Raw genomic sequence first — 27,184 nt, forward strand, 5'->3', positions numbered from 1 at the left:
CAAGGTTTCTCATCCCTAACATGGTAAATTGAGGGAATCTCCTCAAGCTAAAAATTCTCTGAGCTATGGCACATGGTGAGAAGTCAGAAGTCATTCTTCAAGTCAACAATCAGAAGTATAGCCTGCAAGTTAAAGTCCAATGTCTATTAGCACCCCCACAGAGCTCTTAACACTAGGGGGAATCTCCCTGGTGTTTACCTCTCCCGAGGTCAGAAACGAAGCTCGGTCAACAAGTCAGCGAAATATTCTCTAAAGGGCCCTCATTATCTCTACATATAGTAATCATTGCATTCACATTGCATCTACAAAAACGCGTAGCATTTCCATGAATATGGAGCATTACGCCATGGAAAAATTCAAACATGCATCGATGCATAAGCCAAGTTTGTTTGTGCTCCAAAGGCACAAGGTGATATATATATTAAATATGAAGTGTGCAAAAAATGAAGTAAAAATAATTAATTTTGATTGGTTAATTAATTAGATGAAGTTTGTGTAAAGAATGAAGAAAAATAGTGTTTAAAAAAAAGGTTTGTCTTCACAAGGGTTTGAACCCACGCCCTCACTCTCACTAACCAAAACACTTGCCAACTGAGCCACGCTTGTGGCTTGTAATACATGTAACACCTCTCTAATAACCCGCGGCAATTAAACAATTATTAAATCAGAGTAAGCATGCAAGAGGTGTCACAATTCATAAGTAAAGAAAACCACATTGGTACATGTCATGCATTCACTGAAACGTCTAAAATTATAACTCATTAACCAAGGTCATGTTTTGCACAGCGGAATTAATTCATCAAGTCAACATTCATCATTTAATGTATAAGACTTCAATAATAAAACAAAATAGAGTTATAATCCAAAACTCCAAAACAACGTGTTCCCAGTGTTACAACTACTAGAGCATGACACCGACTCAATAACTAATAACCGACTTATGAGCTAATCCTCACCAAGTCGCGCCGCTATCCTCAATCTGAAAATGACAACAAGTAAGGGTGAGTCTCATCACAGTTAACCAATGTTATTGCATCATAAATAATAACATATCATAGTTATATCATTCACCCAATTGTTTCATATTCAGACAAATCATCATTCACACATCCACAAATAGACAGACAAGTCGTCATATAACATATATCATCATATTATAAACAAGTCATGCACATGTATGAAACTGACACTATGCATGTGGTACCAACATCACCAGTGGAAATCATCCACCGACTGATCTATCATCATCCAGATACGGCCCTGCCGGCACAGATTCCACACAATGGGAATCCTGCCCTTCACTGTATCCTCTCATCATTAGGATACAGCCCTCATCAAATGACTATGAATGCATGCAAACATATATATAACATACTTTCATCATTACCATTCTATGAGTAGCATCATCTATACTCATTTCATCATCATCATCATCATCATTGTTAAGCATGTTCATATATACATTAACATCATTCCATACAATCAAAATATCAGTAAACCACAAGATCACATCACAAGGTTTACCCATTCTCAAACAGCACACAAAAAAGGCCTATAGATCGAAAGTTACGCCTCATTGAACTTTCCAGAAATTCACAAAATAGAATTTTCACCTGCATGAGCCATACGCGTATCATCAAGTCCATACGCGTACCACCAATAGCCCATACGCGTCCATACGCGTATCACCAGAACCAAATTTTGCCTAGAAGCAACCTCATACGCGTATCAGCCTTGCCATACGCGTATCACCAGATTCAATTTCCTCTTTTAAAAACTCCATGCGCGTATGAGCATCCTCATACGCTCCTCATACGCAAATCACCAGCACAAGGTACTTTGGGACAGGGCAACTGCGTATCATACGCGTATAGCCCTTGGGAAGTGTCTCTCATACGCGTATGACCTCATCCCATACGCGTATGGCACTGTTTCATACGCGAAACACCAGAAAAATTGTCCAGAACCTGCAACTTCGTAACAGTCCAAAACCCATTCGTTTTTACTCATACCAGTCCACAATTTTGAGTCAAAAAAACCAGAAAATTCACATCTAAACAGCATACGAATTCATCCACAACCACAGTATATGATTGCATAATTAATTTCATTCATCATACCGTAAATCTATCAGTGATTAGGGATTAACAATCCAAATTTCAATGATGAACACAGATAATAATTCAGAATATAGAATCAATGGATCCAACCATATTACTAATCCATACTATCACCTATAATACGATAAAAGAGATTAAACGGAGAGTCTCCCCTTACCTCAGATAAAAGTCTTGGTTCTTGGTCACTCCCTCTACAGTTCTCCGTCACGTTCCTCGTTCCAACATCTGTTCTTTCACGTTCTTTCTTTCTTCCCAATTCCCAATTATTTTATGAAAAGTAATAATATTGAGATTAGTGAAAACTTTACTAAACCACACCCCATCTTTACTATTTCCTCATATGGCCCAAATGCCATAAACCACTATTTATTCATTATTTTCACAAAATCCCTATAATTCTAATTATTAATTTAATTATTCCAATTAAATTAATATTAAAATTATACGGGTGTTACAACTCTCCCCCACTAAAAGAGTTTTCGTCCTCGAAAACATACCTCAGGTAAAAAGTTCTGGATAAGAATCCTTCATCTGACTCTCTAGCTCCCAAGTAACATTTCCTTCAGCTGTCCCTCCCCAAACTACTCGGACTAAAGCTATTTCTTTCCCACGCAATTGCTTCAGTCTTCGATCCTCAATCCTTACAGGTAAAGTCTCAATTGTCAAATTGTCTTTCACCTGTACATCATCTACTTGGATCACATGGGACGGATCTGAAATGTATTTCCTCAACTGAGACACCTGAAACACATCATGCAAGTTTGCAAGCGTCAGTGGTAAAGCGACAAGATATGCCACTTCTCCAACTCTTTCTGAAATCTGGAACGGTCCAATAAAATGCGGAGTCAACTTCTTTGACTTCAATGCCCGACCAATACCTGTCATAGGAGTAACTCTCATAAACACATGGTATCCCTCTTGAAACTCAAGTGTTTTCCTCCTCTTGTCATGATAACTCTTCTGACGACTCTGAGAAGCTTTCATCTTCTCTTGAATCATCTTAATCTTCTCTGTGGTCTCTTGTACAATTTCCGGACCAATCAGAGCACTCTCACCAGATTCATACCAACATAACGGCGTCCTACACCTCCTACCATACAAAGCTTCAAACGGAGCCATACCGATACTCGAATGATAACTGTTGTTGTAGGTAAACTCAATCAAAGGCAGATAACTATCCCAAGTACCTCCTTTTTCTAACACACAAGCACGCAACAAATCCTCTAGCGACTGAATCGTCCTCTCAGTCTGTCCATCCGTCTGCGGATGATAAGCAGAACTCAATCTCAGCTTAGTACCCAAAGCTTTCTGTAAACCTTCCCAAAACTTAGACGTAAACCTCGGATCTCTGTATGACACGATACTTGAAGGAATACCGTGTATACTAACTATCTTCTCAATATACAACTGAGCTAGCTTCTCCATTGGATAATCCATTCTCACTAGTATAAAATGAGCAGACTTCGTCAACCTGTCCACCACGACCCAGATAGCTTCACAATTTCTGACAGTTCTCGGCAAACCCGACACAAAATCCATTGATATGCTATCCCACTTCCACTCAGGAATAAACATCGGTTGCATTAACCCAGATGGTTTCTGATGCTCAATCTTTGACTTCTGGCAAGTCAAACAAGAATACACAAACTCAGCAACTTCCTTCTTCATTCCAGGCCACCAAAACAATTTTTTCAAATCATGGTACATCTTGGTAGCACTAGGATGAATGCTCAATCCACTACGGTGTCCTTCTTCCAAAATACGCTTTCGGAGTTCATCAATATCAGGAACACAAACTCGGTCACCAAACCTCAGTATACCATTCTCGTCGACTCTGAATTCACCACTCTTGCCTTGATTAATCAAAGTCAACTTATCAATCAATCCAACATCAGCCTTTTGACCTTCTCTAATTTCTTCAAGAATACCACTAGTCAGCTTCAGCATACCCAATTTAACACTAGTAGGAGTACCTTCACACACTAAACTCAAGTCTCTGAATTGTTCAATCAAATCCAGTTCCTTCACCATTAGCATAGACATATGCAAAGTCTTCCTACTCAATGCATCAGCCACGACGTTTGCCTTACCCGGATGGTAATTCAAACCAAAATTATAATCCTTCAGAAATTCTAACCACCTTCTCTGCCTCATATTCAGTTCTTTCTGATCAAAGAGGTACTTCAGGCTCTTATGATCACTGAACACCTCAAATCTCGAACCATACAAATAATGTCGCCACAACTTCAACACAAAAACCACAGCTGCCAACTCCAAATCATGAGTCGGATAATTCCTTTCATGCACTTTGAGTTGTCTCGACGCATAAGCGACTACTTGTTGATTCTGCATCAATACACCGCCTAGACCCATCAGTGACGCATCACAATAAACCACAAATGATTCTGTCGGATTCGGCAAAATCAAAATAGGAGCACTAGTCAACCTCCTCTTCAGCTCTTGGAATCCTTCTTCACACTTGGCATCCTAAATAAAAGCTTGTCCCTTCCTGGTTAGTTTAGTTAACGGCAATGCTAACTTTGAAAATCCTTCAATGAACTTTCTGTAGTAACCTGCAAGACCAAGAAAACTACGAATCTCCGACACTGACTTCGGAGCTTCCCACTGAGACACAGCTTCTATCTTTGTAGGGTCAACAGCAATACCATTCTTAGAAATCACATGCCCAAGAAAACTGACTTCCTCTAACCAGAATTCACACTTTGATAGTTTGGCAAAAAGTTGCTTCTCTTTTAACAGTTCCAATACCGTTCTAAGATGCTCCGCATGTTCTTCTTCATTCTTATAATATATCAGAATGTCATCTATAAATACTACTACGAACTTGTCGAGATAAGGATGGAAGATCCTGTTCATATACTCCATAAAAACACCAGGCGCATTAGTAACCCCAAACGGCATCACAGAATACTCATAATGTCCATACCTCGTTCTAAAAGCAGTCTTCTGAATAACGTCATCTTTCACACGTATCTGATGATACCCAGACCTCAGATCAATCTTACTAAACACACGTGCTCCAACCAACTGGTCCATCAAATCGTCAATCCTCGGCAATGGATACCGATTTTTGATAGTAACCTTGTTCAATTGTCTGTAATCCACACACAGCCTCATTGAACCCTCTTTCTTCTTTACCAGCAACACAGGCGCACCCCATGGCGAAACACTAGGACGAATAAATTTCTTCTCAAGCAATTCCTCTAACTGCTTCTTCAGTTCAGCCAATTCAGACGGCGACATACGATACGTTGCCATCGACACTGGACTAGTTCCCGGAACCAAATCAATAGAAAACTCCACTTCTCTTTCCGGTGGCAATTCGTTCACCTCTTCTGGAAAGACTTCTGGGAACTCACACACCACAGGCAATTCGCTACTCGCCACTTTCTCCTTCACATTCATCAATGTGAACAACATAAATACTGTTGCACCATCCCCGATTGCCTCATTCACCTGCCTAGCTGTCATTTCCAGACTATCAAAACTAGCCTCTTCAGGAAAAATTACCGTCTTCGCAAAAGAGTTGATATGAACACGGTTGAATTCCAACCAGTTCATCCCCAGGATTACATCGAGTTGCTTCAACGGAAGGCACACTAAGTCCATCCCGAATTCTCTACCAAAAATGTCAACCGGACAATTCAAGCATGCAGACGAAGTAGTTACTGAACCCAACGCAGGAGTGTCAATAACCATACTTCCATTTATGTCAAATATTTCAAGATTTAACCTTTCAGCACAATCCGAGGAAATAAAAGAATGAGTTGCTCCAGTATCAATAATTGCAACTAAAGGTGTGCCATGAATGAAACACGTACCTTTAATCAACCTGTCATCTGGAGTAGTCTCTGACCCGGTCAAAGCAAAAACCCTTCCTTCTGATTGGTTCTTCTTCGGCTTAGGACAGTTCGGACTGATGTGACCCTCTTCACCACAGTTATAACAAGTCACAACCCTCTTCTTGCAATCAGCAGCAATATGACCCACTTGGTCGCACTTGTAACACTTCTTCTGATCAAGCTTGCACTCAATCCTGCGATGTCCCATCTCGCCACAATTGTAACATCTGATACGAGCACTGGAATCTCCCCCACTGGGTTTCTTCCAATCAGCAGCTTTTCCTCTACCATATGGCTTACCTCTATCCATATGTTTCTTTCCTTTCCTGTCAACCAACTCGCGAGAGTGAGATGACTTCAGCTTGATGTTATCTTCCTCAAAGATTCTACTACAATCAACAAGGTCAACAAATCTCCGGATTCTCTGGTACCTGATACCTTGCTTGATCTCATCACGAAGACCATTCTCAAATTTGACACATTTTGAGAACTCACTGGCTTCATCCTCATTGTAGTGCACATAGTACCTTGCCAGTTCCACAAACTTGGCTGCATACTCTGGTACCGACATATTACCTTGAACCAGTGCCAGAAATTCAACTTCCTTTCTGCCCCTGACATCTTCAGGAAAATACCTCCTCAGGAATTCCCTTCTAAATACAGTCCAAGTAATTGCCGTACCATCAGCATCCAGTTCGGCTCAGGTTGACATCCACCAGTCATCAGCCTCCTCAGATATCATATGAATACCATACCTCACCTTGAGATCCTCAGCACAGTCAATGACTCTGAAAATCCTCTCGATCTCCTTAAGCCATTTCTGAGCACCTTCAGGATCATGTGTGCCTTTGAACAATGGAGGATTGTTCCTCTGAAAACTGTTTAGCTGCTTGTCAGCACCAATCGCAGCTCCATTGGCATTCCCTCCCAGCACACCAGCAATCATGCCCAGAGCCTCGGCGATAGCATCATCATTTCTTCCTCCTCTTCCAGCCATTGTTCTGCTTAACACAAACAATCCAGTCAGAACAAAAGTACGACAATAACTCGTATTAGTCGCAAACACAGGAAAGACTGACACTAAGACTCTGGTCACAACGACCAACTATGCTCTGATACCACTATTGTAACACCCCTCTAATAACCCGCGACAATTAAACAACTATTAAATCAGAGTAAGAATGCAAGAGGTGTCACAATTCATAAGTAAAGAAAACCACATTGGTACATGTCATGCATTCACTGAAACGTCTAAAATTATAACTCATTAACCAAGGTCATGTTTTGCACAGCGAAATTAATTCATCAAGTCAACATTCATCATTTAATGTATAAGACTTCAATAACAAAACAAAATAGAGTTATAATCCAAAACTCCAAAATAACGCGTTCCCAGTGTTACAACTACCAAAGCATGACACCGACTCAATAACTAATAACCGACTTATGAGCTAATCCTCACCAAGTCGCGCCGCTATCCTCAATCTAAAAATGACAACAAGTAAGGGTGAGTCTCATCACAGTTAACCAATGTTATTGCATCATAAATAATAACATATCATAGTTATATCATTCACCCAATTGTTTCATATTCAGACAAATCGTCATTCACACATCCACAGATAGACAGACAAGTCGTCATATAACATATATCATCATATTATAAACAAGTCATGCACATGTATGAAACTGACACTATGCATGTGGTACCAACATCACCAGTGGAAATCATCCACCGACCGATCTTTCATCATCCAGATACGGCCCTGCCGGCACAGATTCCACACAATGGGAATCCTGCCCTTCACTGTATCCTCTCATCATTAGGATACAACCCTCATCAAATGACTGTGAATGCATGCAAACATATATATAACATACTTTCATCATTACCATTCTATGAGTAGCATCATCTATACTCATTTCATCATCATCATCATCATTGTTAAGCATGTTCATATATACATTAACATCATTCAATACAATCAAAATATCAGTAAACCACAAGATCACATCACAAGGTTTACCCATTCTCAAACAACACACAAAATAGGCCTATAGATCGAAAGTTACGCCTCATTGAACTTTCCAGAAATTCACAAAATAGAATTTTCACCTGCAGGAGCCATACGCGTATCATCAATACCATACGCGTACCACCAATAGCCCATACGCGTCCATACGCGTATCACCAGAACCAGATTTTGCCTAGAAGCAACCTCATACGCGTATCAGCCTTGCCATACGCGTATCACAAGATTTAATTTCCTCTATTAAAAACTCCATACGCGTATGAGCATCCTCATACGCTCGTCATACGCAAATCACCAGCACAAGGTACTTTGGGACAGGGCAACTGCGTATCATACGCGTATAGCCCTTGGGAAGTGTCCCTCATACGCGTATGACCTCATCCCATACGGGTATGGCACTGTTTCATACGCGAAACACCAGAAAAATTGTCCAGAACCTGCAACTTCGTAACAGTCCAAAACCCATTCGTTTTTACTCATACCAGTCCACGATTTTGAGTCAAAAAAACCAGAAAATTCACATCTAAACAGCATACGAATTCATCCACAACCAAAGTATATGATTGCATAATTAATTTCATTCATCATACCCTAAATCTATTAGTGATTAGGGATTAACAGTCCAAATTTCAATGATGAACACAGATAATAATTCAGAATATAGAATCAATGGATCCAACCATACTACTAATCCATACTATCACCTATAATACGATAAAAGAGATTAAATGGAGAGTCTCCCCTTACCTCAGATAAAAGTCTTGGTTCTTGGTCTCTCCCTCTACAGTTCTCCGTCACGTTCCTCGTTCCAACTTCTGTTCTTTCACGTTCTTTCTTTCTTCCGAATTCCCAATTATTTTATGAAAAGTAATAATATTGAGATTAGTGAAAGCTTTACTAAACCACACCCCATCTTTACTATTTCCTCATATGGCCCAAATGCCATAAACCACTATTTATTCATTATTTTCACAAAATCCCTATAATTCTAATTATTAATTTAATTATTCCAATTAAATTAATATTAAAATTATACGGGTGTTACAATACACACGCGTTCAATTGATTATATTTTAAAACAAGGATTTGAATTTTCCAAACCAAAAAACACGCCAAGAACACAACCCCAACTGAAATTTGAAAATCTCTAAAACTGTGTTGTTTTGATCAAGTAAAGGGTCTATCTCACTCGGTTTTTCACGAGGAACATGATGGTGGCCTCATAATTCATTTATTTTCACTCTAAGGTAATCAATTTTGTGATGAACATGAAGAACCCTAAAACTGAAATTCAATGTGAAATCGTGTGTATGCAAGTTATGATGCAACTGATTGAGGGTTAATGATCCTCATAGGTGCAGAAACAAGATGGTATAACAATATTTCGTTTATGATGCATGTATGTATGAGTTTGAAGTTCATGAGGCTTACCTTCAAAAACGGCAAAATTGCAGATTGAATTCTTCAATAGAGGTGTTACAGATGCTGTTTGATGATCTGGATAGCTTCAATGATGATTATGGAAGGTGTCTGGATGCTTGGAACAACCTGAATTCATCTGAGCATGGTCATGGAACCCGATCTGCAGAGCTTTGGAGTATGAACTGAATTTGAAGATTTAGAGGTTACAGGTCATGAATGATGGTTGGGATAGCTCACATATGATATATGGAATGTGTTTGGATGATTAGCTTGGACAGAATTGGCCTGGAATTGATTTTGGCATGATAAGGCTAGTGTTATGCATAGTTGGGAAGTAAGGTAGTGATTCTGAGTTCTTGGTGTTTTTAGGAGGTTTCAATGGTTCAAACAACTTCCATATGATATTTGGGAAGTGTTAGAAGCATCACTTTGCCTAGACCTTCAAAGGTTTAGAGGTTGAGAATTTTACCTCTTTGAAAACTATGAAACTTGCAATTCAAGAAAGGAAGAGAAAACCTATGCTTATGAGGTTTTGGTTTGATTTGAAGAGTGGAAATGACCTCTATATATAGGCCAAGGATTCTGAATACAAAGCCTTGCAAGTTGATCAAAGAATGGTGATTTGGCATTTGGAGATAAAATGGAATCTTTCACATTAAATGCAAATGGTTAAAATGACTTAACCATGGTTAAACTTCCAAGCTTCTTATCTCCTTCCAATCTGATCTTCAAATCAGAAAATATCTCTTAATTAGTGCATTGATGTATCATTACTTGCATTATAGGTCATATAGTGTTGAAACTTAGTGAAAATGGTTTGAAATTTCATGCATAATGTTCACTAATGTCAAAATTCAAAACCATAGCTATGCTTCATATTTTTTCATGCTCTTGGACATTTTGGAAAGCTCATGTTATGTACTTCAAAACCCTAGTTCAAAGTTTCTTCAAGACCTTTAAGGAAATGGGTGAAAAAGATCCATGAACTTTGAAGAAAGTGAGATTTTAAGTGCATTTTTCAAAAGATACCAACTTTGAAGCTCCATATCTCTTTAATGGTTGATCTTTTGGAAAAAACATTTTATGTGACAAAGTTGTTTATTGGATCAAAATCTACAACTTTCATGTTGGAAGTTTTTTTCAGTTTGTAGGTGAAATTTTGAGTTATTCCCTTCCAATGTTTGGAAAAAACCAATGAAAAACACTTAGAAAATTTTCTAAGTATGAAAGTCAAACTTTTGACTTTTTGATTCTTGATTGATTTTTCTTGATTTTCCTTGATCAAATGACTTCATACATCTTATATTGATGATTTAAAACTTCAAAAGTTATGGTTGACCAAAATTTCCAAAAAGTCAATGGTGATCTTGTACAGTTGACTTTTTCAGACGAATTGCGTTTCTGGAGATTTCAAATGAACCAAGCTATCCTTACCAAATGAATGGTATGAATGGATCACATTGAGTTATTGGAGGATATTGAGCCATAGTTTAAGTTGTGGCACCATGTTCTGATTAAAAAGTCAGTGGTTCAGGTGAATTAGGTCAAAAACCCTAATTGTCGACCTGATGAGATTGATGACTTTGGATCTTGAATTGAGATACAATTTCCATTGGATATTGTCATAGGGATTATTTGATGATGATTGAAACCTTTGAATGATCCCCTGGAGCTTTTTAGAGTCTCCCAAATGTGATCCCTGATTTCAGTCCCTGATAGTTCAAAACCCTAATCTGATGATTTGAAATTTCACTGTTGATCAATCCTTGTGTGAGATGTCTTGAGCCAATATATTAGGTCAAAATGATGTACTTGGGGTCTTGAGGTCATGTCCCAAGTCATTAGGTCAAATCCTGAGCAAAAGTCAGGAGTATGCTATCTTCAGTCAAAACCCTAATCTGGTTTATTCAAAGCCTTTGAGCTTGTTGAAATGAATTTTTGAGGACCAAATTTTGATTGTTGATGAAGATGATTCATTTGAGATGAAGGGAGGACAAAACCCTAATTGATTGTTTCTTGTACTGATGATTGATTTCTTGTTTAAATCCTGCTGAGTAACAAGTAGCAAACACAAGCTATGCAATTTGTCAAAGATGCAAATGATGTATATGCAATGATATGAGGTGGTATATTAGGTCAAAAATTGGGGTATGACAAGGAACATATTTAACAGTAGTTGAATCTTCAGCAACATTTTGAAGAGAACCTTGACCAACATTCACTAGAGGAAGAGATTTGACAGTAGGTCAATCTTCAACAACATTCTGAAGAGAACCTACATAAGCATTTTGACCTTCGAGGAAGAGATATTACATAAGCTAAATCTTCAGCAACATTATAAAGTGAACCTTCAGCAACATTCTGCCCCTGAGGAACAGATTTAATAGTACCTGAATCTTCGACAACATTCTGAAGAGAACCTTCAGCAACATTCTAAACCTGGGGAAGAGATTTGACAATAGCTAAATCTTCAGCAACATTACGAAAAGACCCTTCAGCAACATTCTGACCCTAAGGAACATATTTGAATGTAGTTGAATCTTTAGCAACATTCTGAAGCGAACCTTGACCAACATTCACTAGAGAAGGAGATTTGACAGTAGCTCAATCTTCAACAACATTCTGAAGAGAACCTACATCAACATTCTGACCTTCGAGGAAGAGATATTACATAAGATAAATCTTCAACAAATTCTAAAGTGAACCTTTAGAAATATTCTGACCCTGTGGAACAGATTTCACAGTAGCTGAATCTTCAGCAACATTTTAAAGAAAACCTTCAGCAACATTCTGACCTTGAGGAATAGATTTCATAGTAGCTGAATCTTCAGCAACATTCTAAAGAGAACCTTCAGCAACATTCTGAACCTGAGAAAGAGATTTGACAGTAGCTGAGTTTTCAGCAACACTATGAAGAGAACCTTCAACAACATTTTGAACCTGAGGAACAGATTTAATAATAGTTGAATCTTCAGCAACATTCTGAAGAGAACATTGACCAACATTCACTAGAGGAAGAGATTTAAATGTAATGCAATCTTCAACAACATTCTGAAGAGAACCTACATAAACATTTTGACCTTCAAGGAAGAGATATTACATAAGTTAAATCTTCAGCAACATTCTAAAGTGAACCTTTAGCAATATTCTGACCCTGGGGAACAGATTTCATAGCAGCTGAATCTTTCGCAACATTTTGAAGAAAACCTTCAATAACATTCTGACCCTGAGGAACATATTTGACAATAGCTGAATCTTCGGCAACATTCTGAAGTGAAACTTCAGCAACAATCACCATAGGAAGAGATTTGACAATAGCCCAATCTTAAGCAACATTCTGAAGTGAAACTTCAGCAACAATCACCATAGGAAGAGATTTGACAATAGCCCAATCTTAAGCAACATTCTGAAGAGAACCTACATAAACATTCTATCCTTCGAGGAAGAGATATTACATAAGCTAAATCTTCAGCAACATTCTAAACTGAACCTCCAGCAACATTCTGACCCTGAGGAACAGATTTCAAAGTACCTGAATCTTCAACAACATTCTGAAGAGAACCTACATCAACATTCTGACATTCGAGGAAGAGATATTACATAAGCTAAATTTTTAGCAAATTCTAAAGTGAACCTTCAGCAATATTCTGACCCTGTGGAACAGATTTTACAGTAGCTGAATCTTCAGCAACATTTTAAAGAAAACCTTCAGCAACATTCTGACCCTGAGGAACAGATTTCATAGTAGCTGAATCTTCAACAACATTCTAAAGAGAACCTTCAGCAACATTCTGAACCTGAGGAAGAGATATGATAGTAGCTGAGTTTTCAGCAACATTACGAAGAGAACCTTCAACAACATTTTGACCCTGAGGAACATATTTAACAGTAGTTGAATCTTCAGCAACATTTCGAAGAGAACCTTGACCAACATACACTAGAGGAAGAGATTTGACAGTAGGTCAATCTTTAACAACATTCTGAAGAGAACCGACATAAACATTTTGACCTTCGAGGAAGAGATATTACAGAAGCTAAATCATCAGCAACATTCTAAAGTGAACCTTCAGAAACATTCTGCCCCTGAGGAATAGATTTCATAGTACCTGAATCTTCGGCAACATTCTGAAGAGAACTTTCAGCAACATTCTAAACCTAAGGAAGAGATTTGACAATAGCTAAATCTTCAGCAACATTACGAAGAGACCCTTCGGCAACATTCTGACACTAAGGAATAGATTTGAATGTAGTTGAATCTTCAGCAACATTCTGAAGCGAACCTTGACCAATATTCACCAGAGGAGGAGATTTGACAGTAGCTGAATCTTCCACAACATTCTTAAGAGAACCTACATCAACATTCTGACCTTCGAGGAAGAGATATTACATAAGATAAATCTTCAACAAATTCTAAAGTGAACCTTCAGCAATATTCTGACCCTGTGGAACAGATTTCACAGTAGCTGAATCTTCAGCAACATTTTAAAGAAAACCTTCATCAACATTCTGACCCTGAGGAATAGATTTCATAGTAGCTGAATCTTCAACAACATTCTAAAGAGAACCTTCAGCAACATTCTGAACCTGAGGAAGAGAATTGACAGTAGCTGAGTTTTCAACAACACTATGAAGAGAACCTTCAACAACATTTTGACCCTGAGGAACAAATTTAATAATAGTTGAATATTCAGCAACATTCTGAAGAGAACCTTGACCAACACTCACTAGAGGAATAGATTTGAATGTAATTCAATATTCAACAACATTCTGAAGAGAACCTACATAAACATTTTGACCTTCAAGGAAGAGATATTACATAAGCTAAATCTTCAGCAACATTCTAAAGTGAACCTTCAACAATATTGTGATCCTGAGGAACAGATTCCATAGCAGCTGAATCTTTAGCAACATTTTGAAAACCTTTAACAACATTCTGACCCTGAGGAACAGATTTGACAATAGCTAAATCTTCGGCAACATTCTGAAGTGAACCTACATCAACATTCTGACCTTTGAGGAAGAGATATTACATTAGCTAAATCTTCAGCAACATTATGAAGAGAACCTACATCAATATTCTATCCTTCGAGGAAGAGATATTTCATAAGCTAAATCTTCAGCAACATTCTAAACTGAACCTTCAGCAACATTCTGACCTTAAGGAACAAATTTCAAAGTACCTGAATCTTCAGCAACTTTCTCAAGAGAACCTTCAGCAACATTCTGAACATGAGGAAGAGATTTGACAGTAGCTAAATCTTCAGCAACATTATAAAGAGAGCCTTCAGCAACATTCTGACCCTAAGGAACAAATTTGAATGTAGTTGAATCTTCAGCAACATTCTGAAGCGAACCTTGACCAACATTCACTCGAGGAGGAGATTTGATAGTAGCTCAATATTCATCAACATTCTGAAGAGAACCTACATCAACATTCTGATCCTGAGGAATAGATTTCAAAGTACCAAAATCTTCAGCAACATTCAGAAGTGAACCTTCAGCAACATTCACGAAAGGAAGAGATTTGACAATAGCTCAATCTTAAGCAACATTATGAAGAGAATCTACATCAACATTCTACCATTCGAGGAAGAGATATTACATACGCTAAATCTTCAACAACATTTTAAAAAGAACCTTCAGCAACATTCTAACCCTGAGGAACAGATTTCAAAGTACCTGAATCTTAAGCAACATTCTGAAGAGAACCTTCAGCAACATTCTGAACATGAGGAACAGATTTGAATGTAATTGAATCTTCAGCAAAATTCTGAAACGAACCTTGACCAACATTCACTAGAGGAGGAGATTTGACAGTAGCTCAATCTTCAACAACATTCTGAAGAGAACCTACATCAACATTCTGACCTTCAAGGAAGAGATATTACATAAGCTAAATCTTCAACAAATTCTAAAGTGAACCTTCAGCAATATTCTGACCCTTTGGAATAGATTTCATGGTAGTTGAATCTTCAGTAACATTTTAAAGAAAACCTTCAGCAACATTCTGACCCTGAGGAACAGATTTCATAGCAGCTGAATCTTTAGCAACATTTTGAAGAAAACCTTCAACAACATTCTAACACTGAGGAATAGATTTGACAATAGCTGAATCTTCGGCAACATTCTGAAGTGAACCTTCAGCAACAATCACCAGAGAAATCTATTTGACAGTAGGTCAATCTTCAGCAACATTCTGAAGAAAACCTATATCCACATTTTGTCCTTCGAGGAAGAGATATCACATAAGCTAAATCTTTAGAAACATTCTGAAGTGAACCTTCAGCAACATTCTGACCCTATGTAACAGATTTCATAGTAGCTGAATCTTCAGCAACATTCCGAAGATAACCTTCAGTAACATTTCGAACCTGAGGAAGAGATAAGACAGTAGTTGAATCTTCACCAACATTCTGAAGAGAACCTTCAGCCACATTCACTAGAGGATGAGATTTGTCAATAGCTCAATCTTCAGCAATATTCTAAAGAAAACCCACATCCACATTTTGTCCTTCAAGGAAAAGATATTACATAAGCTAAATCTTCAGCAACATTCTAAATTGAACCTTCAGCAACATTCTAACCTTGAGGAACAAATTTCAAAGTAGCTGAATCTTCAGCAACATTTTAAAGAAAACCTTCAGCAACATTCTGACCCTAAGGAACAAATTTTATACATGGAGGTAGAAGGGGGAGTACAAGAGACACCTTTCCAAGCCATGGAAATTGTGTCAGTCGATAAACTCCCTTTGGTCGAAAACAAGAAGGAACCTGCAGCGCCTTTCTCGTCCTTAAATGATGCCAAGGCTTTCCTAGAAGCTGGAGTTCCCCATTGTGCTTGGGGAAAGTTGATCGATTTTTACGAGAAGCGAGACAAGTATGGTCTCGAGTACCAGCCATCCTCTTCTACCCAATTTAGTAACAATGGGGGGCATTATAGTACTTTCACCCTTAAATAGAAATGGGACATGTTTGGTTGCTCATTCCTTTCTCTCTAAAAATCATAATTTTGGTTAAAGAAGAAGAGGAAGAAAAACGTAGGAAGGGAGAGGAAGAGTAGGAAGTCTCCAAAATTGGTCCAAACTCAACTCAACCTTGCATGCATCTGAACCTGTTCAAGCCCGGTTCTCTGATTATCTTCATCTTGCTCTCAGCTCCATCATCATCTTCATCTCCTTCTAAGGTGAGTTCCTTTAAACTAGAATCCTTGGGTAGGATTTGGAAGAAATTTTCATGTCAAGGGTTTAGATTGAGCTATTGTGATGCATGCTTGATTTGATGATAAAATTATGTTTTATGAAGGAAATGTATACATTGAATAATAAATGAATGTTATTAATTCGACTGGAATGTGATAGGTGATGTTAGCGATTAATTAGAAGCATTGGGACTGGTTTAGAACCCTTAAAATGCAAAAAAAGTTAATTCTGCTTCAGGGTAATCGGTTAGTGGCTTTTGGGTAACCGTTTACTCTATAGAAAAACTGCGTTGCTGGGCATTTTGAATGCCAGTAACCGGTTACTGGCCTCTGGGTAACCGGTTGCCCTGGGCAAAAGTGCAAAAATCAGCAAACTTTGGAAATTCATAACTCCCACTTCGTATATCTGTGTGACGCGTACCATATACCATTCGAAAGCTAACGAGATGTACTATCTAGGAAAATTAGCCCCGATGTCTTAATATCGTTTTTCGATATATCTGACGTACCTAGAGTTAAGTGCGACAATTAAAGGTTATATGAAACATTACCCCGAGACTTGTCAATCTAGTATTTGAGTACGCTAATGTCTTATAGGATCATGAATGCGTTGATCCTTATTATGTGGATTATTAACTGATGTATCATACTATTATGTTATATGATGAATCATGACAAATTGCTAGTACCCGTTGTTTCGGTTAAACATTCGGGGTTGATTGTATTGTGTGTGATTTTGACATTATGTCATATTTCCGTATGCTTGAATCGAAGTGGCCGGAGGGCTAGGTTGGGATGCTACTATGACTATGTGGTCAATCAGTCTTCCTGGGCCGTGCGGTCTAAAGGAATAGTCTGATCATGTGTATTGTTCGAAATGACGTGCACCTGAGCTACCGTTGTAGTGTGCTTGTGAGTGCCGTACGGGGCTTTTTACTCACTTGGCGTTAACACACTTGCGTGCTCGATATGGTGGGGTTATATGGCCACATAGGCTAATACATAATGATGTAACTCACCTCTAGTGAAGTCATGTAGACTAATGCTAGGCTTTCGCCCGATGGGCTCATGCGTCAAGGTGGCGGTTTGTACTCGGTGCAACTCACTCGAGTGAAGAAGGTTAATGGGACAATGACGCCAATTAGGCTAAGGTCATCTCGCTGCCATTTAGGCTTGTGCAAACCCGTTTAACCGTCTTGCAGTGTGCTTGTACAAGTCCCTTGACAATAGGCCTGGTGGTACTCATCGAGGGTTCATTTATTCCATTATCTACCCCGAGGTATTATTACACTTCTGGATTCCCCGTATATGGATGCGGGTTTGCATACTTGTTTGTTATACAATGTGTATTTGTTTAAGGCAAGTCCAATGGTGGACGAGTCACTTTGTTTCCTTCGTATTTGTACTGGAAGTGGGTATAACCCCGAATCAATGGTGTATTCGTTTATGGCACATGTTCCTTTTAGATCCGAGCGGACTAATAGGATAGGCGGGCTCACTGAGATTTAATAATCTCATCCCATTCCAATTATTTCTTTTCAGGTGGTTCGAGGCAAGATCGTGGTAAGGGCAAGATGGATTAGTTCTTTTGATGATTCTTGCTGGATATTTCTTTTAGTTCTTTTATCGTGCTTTCCAGTTCTCGTATTTTGGATATTGTACCTTTGTGATGTACTAATATTTTGGCCATGATACATTCGGCTTTTGTATTTTGTACTTAAGTTGTACTTCTATTTCTGCTACAAATGTTATGTAATTGTTGTCCTATGAACCATACTTAATACTTTATGCATATTATTCTAGACAAATATGTGTGGGGTGTTACAGTCGGTATCAAAGTAGGTCAATCTTCGGCTTTGCCAAGACGCATCATAATTCAGTACAATTCTACCTCATACGTGTATAATCAGCATGATTCCTTATGTCTTATTTATGGAATTGAGCCTGATCAACTTGATTCTATGCGTAGGACAATTAGGGAGATGGCTGAGCAACGCAGAGGTCCTGGAAGGCCCAGAACTAGGAATGTGGAGCCTGATCAAGAAACCGAAGATGCAGGCGTACCTTGGCAACAAATGATGCAACAGATGCTACGGCAGAATCAGATGATCATGCAAATGATGCAAGGTATGCATGGACAACAACCTCCTGCTCCAGTTCCCGTCCCTCAAGCTGCAAGTGGACCAGACTTTCGTGCCTTCTTCAGAATGGATCCTCCAGAGTTTGTTGGTGGGCTTGATTCCTTATTGGCTCATGACTGGTTAGCCGGTATGGAGAGAGTGTTTCAGGCCATTCAGTGTACTGAAGAAGAGAAAGTGATCTTCGCTACACAAAATATGAAAGGACCGGCTCTTCAGTGGTGGAATACTGCATCTACTAATTTCACCACACAAGAGATTCCTAAGGATTGGCACCATTTCAAAGTAGCATTCTTGGAGAAGTATTTTCCAAACAGTGTAAGGACTCAGAAGGAGCGAGAATTTCAGAATTTCAAACAAGGCAACATGTCTGTTTTAGAATATGCGGAGAAGTTCAAAGACTTGGCTTATTATTCCCGACAAGTTGTTTATGCTCCGGATGAACTATGGAAGATTGACCAGTTCATGATGGGTTTGAGGGCCGACATTGCTCATAGTGTGTCCCAAAGAGAGTTCACTACTTATGTTGAATGTTTGAGGCAATGTTATGTTGCTGAAAACAGTTTGAAGAGGGTTCAAGAAGAAAGGGACCAGAATAGAACTAACTTCAGAGGACCAGGGAGGACTACTCAACACTTGAGTCCCCTCAACTCTCCGTCAAAGAAGAAGCAGGGTTATGGTGACCAATCAGCTCAACCGCCTTATTGTCACAAGTTTAATAAGAAGCACACCAGAGAGTGCAAGTACGCTTCAGTGACTTGTTTCGGACGTGGCGAGCAGGGCCACATAGCTCCGCATTGTGCAAATAGCTCCGCATTGTGCAAAGAAGAAGATTCCCGGGAGGACTGCAGGTCGTGTTTACACTCTAGATGCAAGAAAGGCCAAGGGGAACAACAATCTCATTGCGGGTACGTATTATGTTAACAACCAACCTTTATGTGTTTTAGTTGATTGTGGAGCTACTCATTGTTTTATCTCGACCGAGTGTGTTTACCAACTTGGGTTGGAAGTTACCTCATTATCGGAACCTATGGTCATTTCTTCGGCAACGGATGATACCGCAGAAGCTCGACTGATTTGTAAAGATTGTCCGGTGTTTTTTAATGGTCGTGATTTCCCGATTGATCTAATTTGCTTACCCCTCAAGAGGCTTGATGTTATTCTGGGGATGGATTGGTTGTCTCTTAATTCGGTATATATTGGTTGCAAAGAGAAGGCCATATTCATTCCTGCAGAAGAGACTTCTTCCGACGATGCAATTACCAAGTTGATAGAAGGTACGATCAGCGCGGTTAATTATCTCTTTTCTCAAGAAAGATCCTTTCTTTTAGTTCTTTCTAAGGAACCTTCTGTAAGGGTGGAATTGTCTAAGATTCTGGTGGGCGATTTCCCTGATGTATTTCCTGAGGATATCACTTCTCTTCCTCCAGAAAGGGAAGCGGAATTCTCAGTTGATCTTGTTCCTGGAATAGCCCCAGTTTCCATCACTCCTTATATGATGTCTCCTATTGAACTCAGAGAATTAAAGAGCCAGTTAGAAGAACCTCTAGCTAAGCATTTCATTCAGCCCATTGTTTTTTCCATGGGGAGCTCCTGTTCTTTTGGTAAATAAGAAAGACGGAAGTATGCGCTTGTGCATCGATTATCATCAGCTGAACAAAGTTACCATAAAGAACAAATATCCCTTACCACAGATTGATGACCTCCTAGATCAGTTGAAAAGAGCCAGTGTGTTCTCGAAGATTGATCTTAGGTCAGGATACCATCAGATCCAGGTGAAGAGCTCAGATGTGCCTAAGACTGCATTCAGGACTCAATATGGTCACTACGAGTTTTTGGTTATGCCGTTTGGTGCAACTAATGCTCCGGCCGTTTTCATGGACTACATGAATCGAATATTTCAACCATATCTGGACCACTTTCTAGTGATCTTCATTGATGACATTCTGGTATATTCTCGTACTTCCGAAGAACATGAAGAACATTTGCAAATTGTGTTGTCTACCCTTCGAGAGAAACAATTGTACGCCAAGTTCAGTAAGTGTGAATTTTGGCTATCCGAAGTAAGTTTTCTTGGTCACGTTGTAACGCCCGGAAAATAAGTATATAGTTGATTTGGACGTTTGTGACATTTATTGGAATTTTACCGTTTTTGGAGTCGTTTCAGTCGGTATTAGTTCGGGATGGCGGACTGATATTTAATTGAAGGTTTTCATATTTTTGGTACTAGAAATATTATTAAGGTAATATTCCGCGTTTTGGGGCGTTTGAACGATATTTGAGCGTAGGGGCATTTTGGTCATTTCCGCGAGGAAGATATTTTCTTTATAAGGAAAAAGATAGAAAGAAAAAGAAAGGAAAGAAAAGAAGAGAAAAAGAAGAGAAAGAAAGGAAGAGAGAAAGAAGAAGAGGAAAAGAGGAAAAAGTGGAGATTGGTGGATTCTCGACCGATTCGAGTTCCGATCGTTGCTATAGCGAGGTAAGGGGGTGAATCTAATTTATCTTGGATGTATGATTCTTATAGTCTTGTTCTTGTTTGTGTTCTTGTTCTCCTTGTTCCAATTTCCACAATTTTCTTGTGTGATCTTTGTTTGATTTAAGTTTGTTTGAGAATGATTGTATGATGATTAAATGATATCCTTGTTGTGTTATGGTGATTGATCATGCTTTCTTTTCCATTTCTATGGCTTGATTGAGTTTGGATGAAAAGTTAGGTTTTGAGTCAGATTGATGAATTAACCGTGAAAAGCTTGATGTTAGGTTGTTTCTATGGTTTGTATGTGTTGTATTGGTGTTGTAATGATGTTTTGGAGTGGTTTTGGTGGGTATAAGGGGGCTGGAATGGTTCTGGTGCGTTCTGGTTTTTTCTTGGTTTACGCAGGTCCGCTGAGCGGAGGTGGGTCCGCTGAGCGGAGGTTCTGTTGCAGAAATTTCTCTGCCCAGGTCCGCTGAGCGGAGCTGAAGCGGATGACAGCTTTTTCTGTTTTTCCAAAACTTTGAAACTTCGTAACTCTTGAACCGTAACTCCGATTTTGTCGCCGTTCGAAGCGTTAGAAAGCTAACGCAATGAACTATATTATTATCTAATTAAATGATTCATAGGATGTAGTATCCCATTATTTTTATTAGGATCAAGTGATGAGTTGTGTAGTATGTTTAATTAACCAAACTTTGAAACCTTGTAACTTTTGATCCTTAGCTCCGTTTCGTACGCCGTTCGAAGTGTTAGGAAGCTAGTTGGATGTTCTATATGATAGTATAGGCTTGGTTAGATTGTTATTAGTTAGTTATGAGGTGTTGTTGATAAAAACACATAATTGTTTATATGCGCGATATGATTGGTAAATAATCATAGTGCTTGGTTGTAATTGATAGTGATGTGTTGTGTGAATATTGTCGTAATGGTACGAGGTATGTGATTAGTTGTCGATAACATGAGATCATGTTCATATGTGTTATGTATTAATGAATGTTCATTCTTGATATGTGACGATGTTTGGTTGTTTGTTATTAACATGATGTGTGGCCTTATGGCAAGTAATTATTGTTATGAGAATGATGTAATATCATTGTTGAATTGTTGTTATTACAACTTGTGGATGATGTATTGATGAAGTTGTGGGCCGATGGCCAATATTAATTTGATGTGTATAAGTGTGTTATACGTTCATCTATGCCGATGTGGCCAGTATGTTTGAACGGTGAATGTGTGATGTGTGCTTATTAATGCCTGTGTGGTAATTATGGTGTGATGTAATTGATAACGATGTTATTAATTGGTGATGTATCCTTTTGGATAGAATATAAACGGTGTAACGTGGGTATGTGACCGTGTTATATTGTTGATGATGTTGTTGTCGTGTAATAGAGTCATATATTTGCACAGCATAACATTTCATTACGTTAATGGCGGAATGCTATTAGCAGGTGGCCTGTATTGGCAATTATTACCAGTGGGGGCTTAATGCTCGGTAAAAAGGTGTATTTGCCCGAGTGGCAAGAGGTCATCAGTGGGGGCTAAATGCTCGATGACGTTTAGTCGTAGCTTGATGCTCGACAAAGGTGTATTTTCCTGAGGGAAAGAAGTCCCAGCATAATGCTCGGCAAAGGTGTATTTGTCATAATGACAAGGGGAGTTTTACTCCGGATTTGGTACCACATGCATATGCATAGTTGAGTCTCATTCATCATTGTCTGTCTTTATAATTATGTTATCATTCATGTGTCACATTACTTATATATTGATTGTGGTTGAATGAGTGGATTACTTTGTTGTATGATTATTGATGATACTTGTTGGCATTACTATAATTGTCATGCTTTCATTATGAATTATATTCTCACCCTTCTGCTGATTTGATGCTTGAGTGGCATCCTGCAGATTAGCCGCTTTGGAAGTCTTTTGGAAGAGGTAGTTCTCCAGTTGGTCTTGTCGGTCGCTCTGATACGTAACACCGGGGAGTCGGGAGTCTGTTGTTATTTATTTATATATGACTCTTTGAACATGTATATGTGATTAATGTGTTGATGTGTATTGTAAACACTTTATTTTGGAAAACTCCTCTTTGAGAGTGAGAGATATATGTATAGATATATGTTCATATCTTCCGTGTGTTATGTATCATTTTATTGGCAGGTGTGTATGCTTTTGGCATCATTGATGTCCGTTTATTTTCTAGGTGGTTGTTTGGTTACTTAGTGTAACATCCTAATGGTGTTGTATGAAATTTTTAATACTCTGATATTTTCTTGCCTAAATGCTTTGGGTAGAATTGGGGTGTTACATTAGTGGTATCAGAGCAGGTCGGTCTGTCCGGCCAGTGTTGTCTAATGTTGTTTAATTCCTCAGTACGTGATAAGTGTGTGGAGCACTGTCAGTACTTGTTGTGCCTCTAGTCGGTTGTATGCAGGAGTGGTTTGAAGCTAAGTGGGGGAGAAGATATGCTTCTCGGATATGTTTCAGTTGCAAGATGTTAGTATGCTACTGAGGGCAGCAGTACTAGTGTTGTTGGAATTTGTTGTTTTCTGAAGTGAAGGCGACTTGGACTTAAGACTTTGGTTGTTAATCAAGTTGGAGTGTCACGGAGTAGATGTTGGTTAATTCTAAGGAATGGAATTTTGAGAGTTGTGATGCTCTAACGCTACTGATGGAGTATGAAGTTGTTGCTTGAGTAGCCTTGTGTGAAGTGTCGTTGTTGGATCAATGATTAAGGAAAGTATTGTGGTAGACCTGTTGTAGGAGTTATTGACGTTGTTGGAAATGTTCTGAAACTCGAGTGAGAATTAGGAGTATGAAGAGATGACTAGGATCTCAGGTATTTTGTTTTGAGATATTGGTTAGAAGTGTCTTAGTACGTAGCTGCAAGACGTCGGTGTTAGCTGGTTCAGATGATCTTGAGAGATTTGTGAATTATGGAATCATAGTGCTTCTGTGCTATGAGCAAAAGTTGGAAAAGAATATTATTAATGTTGGTACTGATAGTTTATACTCTATTATGATTGTCGGCTACCTATTGACAAATTGAGGACTTGATCACCCTTAATCTCTTGTTGATAGTAGACGGGATCGTATTGGACGTGATAGGCTTATCTGGCTAGTTTGATAATATTGGAAGTGAATGAGTCGGTGCAAGGTGGTACGACGTTGTTTATGTTGTCGACGACTTTGGATGTCCTTGAGAAAGAGTAATTGTGGGAATTGCGGATAGTTGCGCATTTGTATAAGTATTTCTTGAAGGTTTCATTGATTCATCGTCGAAAAGAGGAATTTCGTCTTGGAGTTCTATTTTGACGGATTTAGTTCCTAGAACTATTGTTGTGTCGAGGGTTCCGTATCGGATGCCAAATTCTGAGTTGAAAGAGTTGAGGAGTCAACTTAAGGATTTTCTTGAGAAGAAGTTTGTTCGTTCGAGTGTGTCGCCGTAGGGTGCATGTGTTTTGTTGGTTAAGAAGGAAGGTTCTATCAGGCTTCGTGTCAATTTTAGACAATTGAGAAAAGTGACAATTAAGGAAAAGTATCCACTTTCGAGGATTGATATTTTGATGGATCAAGTTGGTTTGAGCTTGTTTGTTTTGCAAATTTGATTTGAGGTGTGGGTATCATCAGTGTGAAGATGAGCATGCTAAGTACTTGAGAATTGTTTTGTCCGTGCTGGGAAGAAGAAGTTGTTTGCAAAGTTTCCTTATGTGAGTTTTTGGTTGAGTGAAGTGAATGTTCAAGGGGTAAGTGGTGGTTTATGCCTTTATGCGAGTTAAGATTTTTGAAAGGATTTATCTGTCACCAGATTTAGAGTTGGAAGTTGTTATGTCTGTTTGGGAAATTTGAAGGCACTAATTATTCGGATCGAGATTTGTGTGTGTAAGTGACTACAAGAGTTTGAAGCATTCGTTTGATCAGAACGAGTTGAATATGAGAACCGTTGCATACATCTATGTCGATGATTCGAGTATTGTGATATTTGAAACAGTTGTGGGATTTGAGTTTGGTTCGTAAATCGACTTCTTCAAGTGTCGAGCTTTATATGTGAAAGCTTACTTATGGTATTCTTGATGAGATTAGAAAAGGTCAGGAATCGGATTTGAATGGGTTGATAAGATGACATTCAGTAGTCAAAGATAAAGATGGTGATCTTCGGATTGATAAGAGCAATGTCATGGGATGTCATGATTAAGTTTGTATTCCTAATGTTCGGATTTGAAAAGAAGACTTGGGATGAGGTGCGTCGTGGTGATATGAGTATTCATCCTGATGCTACTAAGATGTATCAAGATTTGAGAACGTCATTTTTAGTGGCAAGGTAATGAAGAAGGATATGAAGGGATTTGTTTATTTGTGTTTGACTTGTCAGGAGTCGTCTGGTTTCATGTAACTGCTATCCATTCCTGAGTAGAAGTGGAATAGCATTTCTATGGATTTTGTTTCTAGTTTGCCGAGGACGTCGAGTAATTGTGAGGCGATTTGGGTCATTGTGGATATATTGACGAAGTCTGCTCACGTTATTTCGATAAGAATGGAATAACCGATGGAAGTACTGGCGAGTGGTATCTTGATAAAATTGTTTGTTGGTTTGTTTGTTTGCATGGTGTTTCGTAAGGTAATGTTCAGATTGAGATCCGAGGTTTATTTCTGAAATTTTGAGAAGGTTCTCAAGGTACTTTGGGTACGAAGTTGCGTTTGAATTTGGCGTATCGTCCTCAAACGGATGGTCAGACTGAGAGGACGGTTTGGTCACTTAAGGATCTATGAGGGCTTGTGTTGTGAAACAAGGATGTGTTTGGATTAGCTTTTTACCTTTGAATTGGATAATACAGAGACTTTTGTCTGGTGTGCAAGCTGACACAGCAGATTAAGAGGTTGAGTATGTTAAGAGAGAACAATGAGTTTCTGGTGAATACTAGAAGGAGCTGGAAGATGGTTATGGAATTGGTTAATCTGTTTGTTGTGGGAAATCAGAGTGCGCATCGGAAGCGTGAAATGACGCGGTTCATATGGGTATGAATTGTTAGAGTTCAAATTATGGACAATGGATGTGGTAGGAATTATAAGACCACCAGATGTTTTGGTTACATGTTTGACTGTTATGTCTTGGCATGGTTATTTGGATGTTGTGCGACCGGGTTGTTGTCCGTGTCTTGGTTATATCTTGTGTTTTGGTGTTAGTCGATGAGTGCATTGTATGGGCATTGCATCTCGTTGCCATTGTTGTGTTTTAGTTGTTTTGCTTTTAGCTAGGGTAATTCGTTGTTTGGCGCTGATTGTGTCGTTGCTTTCGTGGCTTGATAGTTGGTTAGTCGGAGGCAAGGGCGTATCCAAGTTTGTTTGTGTTTGGGATATTTCCGAGGACGGAAATCTTCTAAGTGGGGGAGAGTTGTAACGCCCGGAAAATAAGTATATAGTTGATTTGGACGTTTGTGACATTTATTGGAATTTTACCGTTTTTGGAGTCGTTTCAGTCGGTATTAGTTCGGGATGGCGGACTAATATTTAATTGAAGGTTTTCATATTTTTGGTACTAGAAATATTATTCAGGTAATATTCCGCGTTTTGGGGCGTTTGAACGATATTTGAGCGTAGGGGCATTTTGGTCATTTCCGCGAGGAAGATATTTTCTTTATAAGGAAAAAGATAGAAAGAAAAAGAAAGGAAAGAAGAGAAGAGAAAAAGAAGAGAAAGAAAGGAAGAGAGAAAGAAGAAGAGGAAAAGAGGAAAAAGTGGAGATTGGTGGATTCTCGACCGATTCGAGTTCCGATCGTTGCTATAGCGAGGTAAGGGGGTGAATCTAATTTATCTTGGATGTATGATTCTTATAGTCTTGTTCTTGTTTGTGTTCTTGTTCTCCTTGTTCCAATTTCCACAATTTTCTTGTGTGATCTTTGTTTGATTTAAGTTTGTTTGAGAATGATTGTATGA

General features: G+C 38.7%; 1 protein-coding gene across 1 annotated transcript; it reads left to right on the forward strand.

Annotated features, from left to right (window-relative positions):
• The first annotated feature begins 18,618 nt into the window (after nucleotides 1-18,618).
• Nucleotides 18,619-19,698, forward strand: LOC131604693 (uncharacterized). The gene is made up of 2 exons (XM_058877118.1): nucleotides 18,619-19,235; nucleotides 19,338-19,698. Exons 1-2 carry the CDS (start codon nucleotides 18,619-18,621, stop codon nucleotides 19,696-19,698), a joined length of 978 nt encoding a protein of 325 aa, XP_058733101.1.
• Nucleotides 19,699-27,184: the final 7,486 nt, after the last annotated feature.

This window comes from Vicia villosa, linkage group LG5, assembly GCF_029867415.1.
Source record: "Vicia villosa cultivar HV-30 ecotype Madison, WI linkage group LG5, Vvil1.0, whole genome shotgun sequence".
Lineage (NCBI taxonomy): Eukaryota > Viridiplantae > Streptophyta > Magnoliopsida > Fabales > Fabaceae > Vicia > Vicia villosa.